The 10,581-nt window shown below is 43.7% G+C and overlaps 1 protein-coding gene and 1 long non-coding RNA gene across 3 annotated transcripts in view; one reads left to right on the top strand and one right to left on the bottom strand.

The window, feature by feature from the left end:
• Positions 1 to 371: 371 nt before the first annotated feature.
• Positions 372 to 10,581, top strand: part of PDE10A (phosphodiesterase 10A) — a 673,197-nt gene continuing 662,987 nt past the window's right edge. The window contains exons 1-2 of one of the 2 annotated variants that reach the window (XM_056566828.1): positions 372 to 505; positions 790 to 945. In XM_056566828.1, the coding sequence (XP_056422803.1) occupies positions 493 to 505; positions 790 to 945 (169 nt within the window). In that variant the 5' untranslated portion in view covers positions 372 to 492. Of the gene's footprint in view, positions 506 to 664; positions 946 to 10,581 lie in introns of those variants that run through there. The other variant, XM_056566831.1, reaches the window with a different exon arrangement.
• The window catches only part of LOC130362411 (uncharacterized), a 44,893-nt gene continuing 34,918 nt past the window's right edge, over positions 607 to 10,581 (bottom strand). Inside the window, exon 3 of the long non-coding RNA XR_008891409.1 lies at positions 607 to 668. This is a non-coding gene — a long non-coding RNA (uncharacterized LOC130362411). The remainder of the gene's footprint in view (positions 669 to 10,581) is intronic.

Here is a 10,581-nt window from a genome sequence, read left to right as displayed (position 1 = left end):
CAGAGGGAAAGTAAACTCTTTTCAATGTTTTGGACCCACTCCTGGTTTTGGTAAAATACCTGTCGGTACAGATACTGTGTGCACATAGCCTTAGAGCAGTGTTTCCCAACCAGGGTGCCTCCAGCTGTTGCCAAACTACAACTCGCAGCATGTCCGGACAGCCGAATGCCTCCAGCTGTTGCAAAACTACAACTCCCATCGTGCCTGGACAGCCAAAGGCTGTCCGGGCACGCTGGGAGTTGTAGTTTTGCAACAGCTGGAGGCTTCCTGGTTGGGAAACACTGCCTTAGAGTCACCCTCATGTGATAGCTCTTTTTCCTCCACACAGAACACACTGGTGTCTGGGCAGAGGCCCAGTGACAAGTTGATGGCTCCAGGTCCTGGGAAGTCAATAGAGATGAGCAAAGCTGAATCCAGGTGCAGTGCTGTGGGACCCTGGTATGGAGCAGGCAGCAGAACACCGTGCATTCTCTTCCTGACACCTATCTTTAGATGTACTATTGTGGTGAGCAAGACACGGGAACCTTCTTCAGGAACATGGAAGAACAGATTTTGCTAACATTGTTGTCAGCTCTTACATTTTTCCAGTAAGGAATGCCCAGCCAGCGCTGATAGTGACCATGTCGATGACTTCACTTCCCTTCAGTCCTATGTGTTCTTTTCAGTAGCTGGAAAACGGGAGAGAAATAGAATAGAGAATTGCATTGATGGATTTGTAGAATTTCTCCTCATAGTCCCTGCCTCCTACTTGCACTCCAGCCACTTCAAAGTCTCTCTCTCTCCCCATAGCAAAGCTTGTTCTTTTCCTCTCCCAACACTACTTGATCAATCCATCATTCCTGAAGCCCCACCATCTCAAGATCACTGTGCAGATGTCGAAGAAACGCAAAGCAACCGACCGTGAGTGTGCTATCCCCCCAACAGGGCTTGAAACGGCCGACTCAGGTAAAGAATGTCCCCTCCTCTGTCTTTGCTGCTGGTATGCTTCAGGGCATTATTTCTACCCATTCTTAGTCATTGTGTTATGTCAATGTAATAATTAATTGGTGAAATCTACTTTCATATATAATGTATGGGGGGGTTCTAATGGTCTAAAGCAGGGACGTGCACACAGACTCAAAAGGGAACGTGCACACACAGACTCAAAAGGGGGCTTGAGCCCCTGCCCTTCTAATGCATCTGCCCTATGATGCCCTCACTGATTGGGACCTCCGTGGAGTGATGCAGGTCCCATTCAGCTGACATGACTGCCGGAGGTCTCTTTTTTAATAATGAAAAGTGCCCTTTTTTTTTTTTTTAATACATAAGCCCCTGCCCCCCAAAATGTCTGTGCACATCCCTGGTCTAAAGGGCTGTCAACTTTCAAAAAGAATCAGGCAATCCATGCGTCAAATGTTTGTCTTTTTTATTTCTAAAGCAATCAATTGCTTTGATGTTGTATGTGTGTTTAGCCTTTTGCCTATTTGTAGGCCTTAGTATTTGGTAAGAGGTGTACATAGGACATTGTGTCATGAGAATATTGGTGATGATCATTATATTGTCATGTTGTTATATGCATGCCTAATGACTTGAAGGACTGAAATACAAATATACTGATAGATAGATATATATATATATATATATATATATATATATATATATATAATCTATCTATTTATTAGCTGTGTGTGTATTTAAGTGCATTCAGTGATATTTCTGATAGGATTCAATGGAGCTCAAATGGTGGATATAGAAAGTTCTGTCATGTAAGTGATGGGAAATGAATTCAGATATATTGTTTAAAATCTAGATGAAGTCATTTGTCACACTGTATGACTCCGTTCTAGACTGGCAGCCTTATATGATAAAGACAATTGCATTCTCATTGACATAGGTGATGATTTGATGGGCAGTGGAACATGTCATCAATTGTTCTGTTTTTTTCCTTTTGTTGAATGAGCAGACTATTGAAACATATAGATGTCCTTTTTTTGTCCAATTGTAGTAAAATGTCACATGTTTAGCCAAGTTCTTACTGGTTAAGATGGTGTGAGTGAAACACTAGTGTGATGCTGAGCTGAATGTATTGTATACAACATATCATATTTTATCAGGCTGACAAAAACGCCAATAAAAACGCCCATTCTGCCACATGGGTTTTTTTTTTTTGTGGAAAAAACGCTGCGGCCAGATGTTAAACTGCAACTCAATAGTAAACTGCAAAATGCGAAATCCACTTGGCATTTTTCAGTTTGGCATTTTTTTTATCCTTTTGGCGTTTTTGGGCTCCTTGGCAGTTTTTTAAAAACAACCTCTTGTCGAGACTTTGGCGTTTTTTTTCGGGAAAATGTTGGCGTTTTTCTCCCATAGAAGTCTATGGGAGTGAAAAAACGGCAAGAAAAATGGCATGTGGTTTTTAACTTTGTCGTTTTTTTCAGGTGGTTTTTATTCGTTTTTGGACTTTAGCGATCCCAAAATGTGATGGAGATACACTTTTTTTTTTTTTTTTTTTATTACAATTTCGTAGGGTATCATTAAAAAATTATAATAAAAAAGATATAGTAGTGATGAAAAAAATTGTATTTAACGAAATTTATCTTTTTTAGAATGAAATTTTTATAAATTTTTAAACAGGGATCAATTTATGTGGGAGGGGACCTAAAAATGTAGCCGACAATAATAAAAATGTAGTGTGTGCGTGTTTTTAACTTTTTTTAAATACATTTTTTTTTAGGTAGTACTACTACTCACAGCATGGAACACACTGTTCCATGATGGGAGTAGTAGTACCTGTTTGTACTAATTGACAGATCGCCCCTTTGCGATCCTTCTGTATAATGTATAGATGCGGCGGCCGGGATTCTATGGTCCCCTGCACTGCCGTATATATATATACATATATATATATATATATATATATATACACATATTCATATTTCCCGCAGAGAGCTGTGATTGGTCAGATGGTTCCAGCCAATCACAGCTCTAGGAATATGTGTATATATACGGCAGTGCAGGGGACCATAGAGGAGCGGCTGGCCGCATCTATACATTATACAGGAGGATCACAGCGGGTGTCAGGAGTTACACTCGCTGCGATCTGTCTATTAATGCAGGTACTACTGCTCCCAGCATGGAACAGTGTGCGCTCCATGTTGGGAGCAGTAGTACCTGCAGTAAGGGACAGATCACAGCGGATGTCGCTTCTCCTGACACCCTCTGTGATCTTCCTGAAGTGACTGTGGGGACTCAGCTGTTCTCACCGCTACAGAGTCGGGAGAACAGCTGATCCTGAGCAGTAAGATATACATCGTATACCTACTGCCCAGCAAGAACTTACAGTGAGCCTGCAATGTGTATACAGTATACACATTGCTGGCTCACTTAACCCCTTGCTGAGCTGTGCGCTATGCGCAAGCTCGGCAAGGAAAGAGTTAACTTACACTGCTGGACAATGTAGGTTAACCCTTTGGGTGGTATACAGTATATACAGCTATCTATAGATAGCTGTATATAGTGTATACCGAAGATGAAGTCTCCTTACCTCCCTCCAGTCTCCACGGCTCTGTGTAGCCCCGCCCCCTAGTGATGACATAATTAGGGCAGAGCTACAGACGGGATCCAAGCTGGTAAGGTTATAAGGCTCTGTTAACATTGTCCGTTTTGTATAATGTGAACAGACCCTTCTGGCAGTGTCTTCCCAGATAGGGAGACTCCAGATGTTGCTAAACTACAACTCCCAGCATGCCCAGACAGCCAAAGGCTGTCTGGGCATGCTGGGAGTCGTAGTTTTGCAACAATTGGAGGCTCCCTGTTTGGGAAGACATTGCAATATGGGCACTCTACCCAGTGGACAGCGACAAAAATGTACTAACCAATATTTTGTGTTTAATTTTTAAAAAATTTTTCTTCTCGTTTCAGATCTGTGTATGCAGAGGATTACGGCGGATGAACATTTTTTTTTTCTATTAATAAAATGGTTAATGAGGGCTGTGGGGGAGTGTTTTATAAAATAATTTTTCCAATGTGTTGTGTTTTATTTATTTTTTAATAGAATTTTCAGGCTTAGTAGTGGAAGCCGGTCTTATAGACGGAATCCATTACGAAGCCGGGGCTTAGCGTTAGCCCCAAAAACAGCTAGCGCTAACCCCAATTATTACCCCGGTACCCACCGCCACAGGGGTGCCGGGAAGAGCCAGTACCAACAGGCCCGGAGCGTCAAAAATGGCGTGCCTGGGCGGTAACAGGCTGGCGTTATTTAGGCTGGGGAGGGCCAGTATCAATGGTCCTCTCCCACCCTGGTACCATCAGGCTGTTGCTGTTTGGTTGGTATCTGGCTGATACTGAAAATACGGGGAACCCTATGCGTTATTTATTTAATAAAAAAAAAAAACGCATAGGGTTCCCCGTATTTTCAGTATCAGCCAGATACCAACCAAACAGCAACAGCCTGACGTTACCAGGGTGGGTGAGGACCATTGATACTAGCCCTCCCCAGCCTAAATAACGCCAGCCTGTTGCTGCCTAGGCCCAGGAGCGCCATTTTTGATGCTCCGAGCCTGTTGGTATTGGCTCTTCCCGGCACCCCTGTGGCATTGGGTACCGGGGTAATAATTGGGGGTTAGCGCTAGCTGTTTTTGGGGCTAACGCTAAGCCCCGGCTTAGTAATGGATTCCGTCAATAAGACTGGCTTCCACTACTAAGCCTAAATATTCAATAAAAAAAAAACACATTGGAAAAATTATTTTATTTTAAAAAACACTCCGCCACAGCCCTCATTTACCATTTTATTAAAAGAAAAACATGTTCATCTGCTGTAATCAATCGACTCAAAATGTAATCAAAACGACTGAAACAAGAAGGAAAAAAAAACACAAAATATTGGTTAGTACATTTTTTGTCGCTGTCCGCTGGGTAGAGCGCCCATATTTCAATGTCTTCCCAAACAGGGAGCCTCCAATTGTTGCAAAACTACAACTCCCAGCATGCCCAGACAGCCAAAGGCTGGGAGTTGTAGTTTAGTAACAGCTGGAGTCTCCCTATCTGGGAAGACACTGCCAGAAGGGTCTGTTCACATTATACAAAACGGACAATGTAAACAGAGCCTTACTAGCCTGACTCCCGTCTGTAGCTCCGCCCCCTAATGATGTCATCACTAGGGGGAGGAGCTACACTGACCTGACGGGGACAGGGAGCGAGGAAGGTAAGTGGGCCTCCTGTTCTGTATACACTATATACAGCTATCTATAGATAGCTGTATATTCTGTATACCGCCCAAAGGGGTTATAGGAGCAGGGAGTCCTGTCAGTCTGGTGACAGGATTCCCGGCTCCTGTATAGTATACACGGGTACACTATACACCCCTGTATACTATTCGGTCGGGGGAGGTGAGTAGTGATGCTGCACATCACTCCTCATCTCCTTACACTCCGTGGACCGGGCGCTCAGCATCCGACCCACAGAGTGGTACCCAGAAGGCAGTGAAAAAACTGCCACAGGGGACAAATTTGGCTGTTTCCACACACCAGGGAAAACACCAGAAAAACTGCCAAAACTCAGGAAAAAACCTGTGGCAGTTTTTCTGGCGTTTTTTTTAGGTGTACAAAAAAAAACAAGTGGAAACCTAGCCTCATAGTTGGATACTGTCAGGAATGATTATAGAAATAACGCAAGATTGGATCAGGAATGATCATGATGTTTTAAAATAATTGAAAGCAGCAAGGTTTATACTCCATCCAAGAAAGTAAATGGAAAAGGATAATGTAGGTGCATACCTTTTTACCCCATTAATTTGTGTGATGAAAACTATGTACCTGTACCAAATTTATTACATGTTGCAGGACATGTGAAAAATAGGGTGCTGATCACCTTTTGTACTTTAGTACTCCATTTTGTATGTTGCTCCCTCCCTATGTTGCATTGGTGTAAATTTGCGCCTCAGTTAGCTCATGTGTGCCATAAGATGCGCCAAACTGAAAATTGCACACCATAAATTCCTGACTACTGTATGATATCAAATTAAATCACAACTTAGTATGTTTGTTTTGAAAAACATTCTAAATAAAAAGTTGCAAAACTTTGGTGCAAAAAACAAACACTGTGCCAAATAACTGCCAAAAAAAAAACAAAAAACTGTAAAACGATTGATAAATTCCCCCTGATGTGCTTTGTCCATTTGCCGGTGTCCATAGATGTAAGACTGCTGGTAGAACCTACCTATGACAAATTGCACAAACAAAATAAATGTTCTATATTGGCATGAAAATAAGTAAACAAAACGTTGGAATATGCCCACTGTATGAAAACCCAATTGGTGGGACCAAGCTGGCCAGAAAGTGCACCTATATCCCTGGTGCGAAAAAGCATAAAATACACAAAAATAGAGTACTGGTGCTCAAAGTCCTATAAATATATGTCCATTGATGATTAAGTAATCTAAAAGGTTTAATTCATGGATAGAATGTAGGTACAGCTTCTAAAATTTATACCAATAAAGAGAGGATAAAATGCTCAAGCAGTACACCCACTGGGCCCTTGTTGGTGACCAACTATAATGCACTAGTTAAAATGGTTATATTTAGGGTTAAAGGAGAACTACGGGATTGAAAAATGTATCCTCTATCCTAAGGATAGGGGATAAGTTTCAGATTGCGGGGGGTCCGACCGCTGGTGCCCCCTGTAATCTCCCGTACGGGGCCCTCGGCTCTCTGGTTAGAGAGGGCGTGTTGACCACCGCAGGAAACAGCGGCCAACACGCCCCCTCCATACACTGCTATGGGAGAGCCGGAAATTGCCTAAGGCAGCGCTTCGGCTCTCCCATAGCAGTAAATGGAGGGCGCGTGTCAGCCGCCGCCTCGTGCGGTGGTCGATACGCGCTCTCTATGCAGAGAGCCGCGGCCCCTAAGGGAGATCGTGGGGGGCCCCAGCGGTCGGACCCCCCGCGATCTGAAACTTATCCTAAGGATCCTAAGGATAGGGGATAAAATTTTCTCCTTTAAATTACCATAGCTGAATTTGCTTAACCTTGGTCCTTAAAGGGTTACTCCGCTACCCGGCGTCCGGAACATTGAGTTCCAAATGCTGTGTGCGGGCTCCTGTGTTCACGCCCGCCCCCTTGTGATGTCACGCTCCATCATGTGATGTCACGTCCTGCCCCCTCAATGCAAATCTATGGGAGGGGGTGTCATAGCCGTCATGCCCCCTTCCCATAGACTTTCATTGAGGGGGCTGGCGGGAACACGGAAGCCTGCACACAGCTTTCGGAACTCAATGTTCTGGACGCTGGGGAGCGCAGTAACCCTTTAAGGACAAAGACCATTTTCACCTTAACCCCTTAAGGACCAAGCCCATTTTAACCTTCAGAACCAGGCCAATTTTATTTTTGCGTTTTTGTTTTTGCCTCCTCGCCTTCTAAAATCCATAACTCTTTTATATTTCCATCTACAGACCCATATAAGGGCTTGTTTTTTGCGTGACCAATTGTACTTTGTAATGAAACCTCTCATTTTACCATAAAATGTACAACGTACCCCGAATTTTTTTTTTTTAGGGAGGAAATGAAAACCACAATTGTGCAACATTTTGGAGGGTTTTGTTTTCACACTGTACACTTTACGATAAAAATGACGTGTTCTTTATTCTGTGGGCCAATACGATTAAAATGATACCCATGGCTAGATACTTTTATATTTTTGTACCGCTTAAAAAAAAAATCTAAAACTTTTTGTACAAAATCAGTAATCTAAAATCGCCCTATTTTCACCACCTATAACTTTTTCATTTTTATGTATATAGGGAGGTATGAGGGCTAATTTTTTGCGCCGTCATCTGTAATTTATCGATACCACATTTACATGTATAAAACTTGTAGATAATTTTTTTTTTTTTTGAATAAAATGTGACAAAAAAAAGCAGCATTTTCGGACTTTTTTTTATTTTTTAATTTTATTTATGTTTACGCCATTCACCATACGGGATCATTAACATTATATTTTGATAGTTCAGACTAGAGATGAGCGAACTTACAGTAAATTCGATTCTTCACGAACTTCTCGGCTCGGCAGTTGATTACTTATCCTGCATAAATGAGTTCAGCTTTCAGGTGCTCCCGTGGGCTGGAAAAGGTGGATACAGTCCTAGGAAAGAGTCTCCTAGGACTGTATCCACCTTTTCCAGCCCACCGGAGCACCTGAAAGCTGAACTAATTTATGCAGGATAAGACATCAACTGCCGAGCCGAGAAGTTCGCGACGAATCGAATTTACTGTAAGTTCGCTCATCTCTAGTTCAGACACTTACGCACGCGGCAATACCAAATATGTTTATTTAAAAAAAATAAGCTTTTTGGGGGTAAAATGAGAAAAACGGACAATTTTAATTTTTATTGGGGGAGGGGATTTTTCACTTTTTTTTTTCTTTTTTTTTTTTTTTTTTTACACTTTTTATGTCCCCATAGGGGACTATCTATAGCAATCATTTGACTGCTAATACTGTTCAGTGCTATGCATAGGACATAGCACCGATCAGTATTATTGGTGATCTTCTGCTCTGGTCTGCTCGATCTCAGACCAGAGCAGAAGACCCCAGGAGACGGCCGGAGCCAGGTGAGGGGACCTCCGGCCGCCATGCTGGATGATCGGATCGCCGCGGCAGCGCTGTGGGCGATCCGATTATCCATGCCGCGATATGTATTGATCACGGCATCTGAGTGGTTAATGGCGGACATCCGCGCAATCACGGATGTTGGCCATTATGGGCGGGTCCCCGGCTGCTGCTAGCAGCCGGAACCTGCCGTATATGACGAGAGCACCATTCCGATGCTCACGGTCATACACAGGATGTAAATGTATGTCCTGGTGCACGAAGTACCGCCAAACCAGGATGTACATTTACGTCCGTGGTCGTTAAGGGGTTAGGGGTATTCCGGAGGAAAACAAATTATTTATTTTTTTCATATCAACTGGTGCCAGAAAGTTAAACAGATTTGTAAATTACTTCTCTAAAAAAATCTTAATTCTTCTAGTGCTTATCAGCTGCTGAATGCTCCACAAGAAGTTGAGTTGTTGTTTTCAGTGTGACCACAGTGCTCCCTGCTGACACCTCTGTCCATGTCAGGAACTGTCCAGAGTAGGAGCAAATCCCCATAGCAAACCTTTCCTGCTCTGGACAGTTTCTGATATATCATATCAGGAACTTTCCAGAGCAGGAAAGGTTTGCTATGGAGATTTGCTCCTACTCTGGACAGTTCCTGACATGGACAGAGGTGTCAGCAGGGAGCCCTGTGGTCAGACTGAAAACAACAAAGAACTCAACTTCCTGTGGCGCATGCACCAGCTGATAAGTACTGGAAGTATTAAGATTTGTTTTAATAGAAGTAATTTACAATCTGTTTAACTTTCTGGCGCCAGTTGATTTGAGAAAAAAATGTTTTATTCCACTGGAGCACCCCTTTACCCCTTAAGGACCACTGGTGTATGGGTACGCACTGACATCCTGGTACTTAAGGACCAAGGGCGTACCTGTATGCCCGTGGGAATTCCATCCCCGCCGCTCGCCGGGCGGGGACCGGCCAGGGATGCCTGCAGGCACCCCGTGCAAACCCCCCCCCCCCATGTGGGCGATCCGATTATCCATGCCGCGATATGTATTGATCACGGCATCTGAGTGGTTAATGGCGGACATCCGCGCAATCACGGATGTTGGCCATTATGGGCGGGTCCCCGGCTGCTGCTAGCAGCCGGAACCTGCCGTATATGACGAGAGCACCATTCCGATGCTCACGGTCATACACAGGATGTAAATGTATGTCCTGGTGCACGAAGTACCGCCAAACCAGGATGTACATTTACGTCCGTGGTCGTTAAGGGGTTAGGGGTATTCCGGAGGAAAACAAATTATTTATTTTTTTCATATCAACTGGTGCCAGAAAGTTAAACAGATTTGTAAATTACTTCTCTAAAAAAATCTTAATTCTTCTAGTGCTTATCAGCTGCTGAATGCTCCACAAGAAGTTGAGTTGTTGTTTTCAGTGTGACCACAGTGCTCCCTGCTGACACCTCTGTCCATGTCAGGAACTGTCCAGAGTAGGAGCAAATCCCCATAGCAAACCTTTCCTGCTCTGGACAGTTTCTGATATATCATATCAGGAACTTTCCAGAGCAGGAAAGGTTTGCTATGGAGATTTGCTCCTACTCTGGACAGTTCCTGACATGGACAGAGGTGTCAGCAGGGAGCCCTGTGGTCAGACTGAAAACAACAAAGAACTCAACTTCCTGTGGCGCATGCACCAGCTGATAAGTACTGGAAGTATTAAGATTTGTTTTAATAGAAGTAATTTACAATCTGTTTAACTTTCTGGCGCCAGTTGATTTGAGAAAAAAATGTTTTATTCCACTGGAGCACCCCTTTACCCCTTAAGGACCACTGGTGTATGGGTACGCACTGACATCCTGGTACTTAAGGACCAAGGGCGTGTCTGTATGCCCGTGGGAATTCCATCCCCGCCGCTCGCCGGGCGGGGACCGGCCAGGGATGCCTGCAGGCACCCCGTGCAAACCCCCCCCCCCCATGTGGGCGATCCGATTATCCATGCCGCGATATGTAT

The sequence above is a fragment of the Hyla sarda genome, chromosome 3 (assembly GCF_029499605.1).
Source record: "Hyla sarda isolate aHylSar1 chromosome 3, aHylSar1.hap1, whole genome shotgun sequence".
Taxonomy (NCBI): Eukaryota; Metazoa; Chordata; class Amphibia; order Anura; family Hylidae; genus Hyla; species Hyla sarda.
Note: the sequence above shows the minus strand (reverse complement) of the source record. Positions and strands in the feature narration are given on the sequence as shown.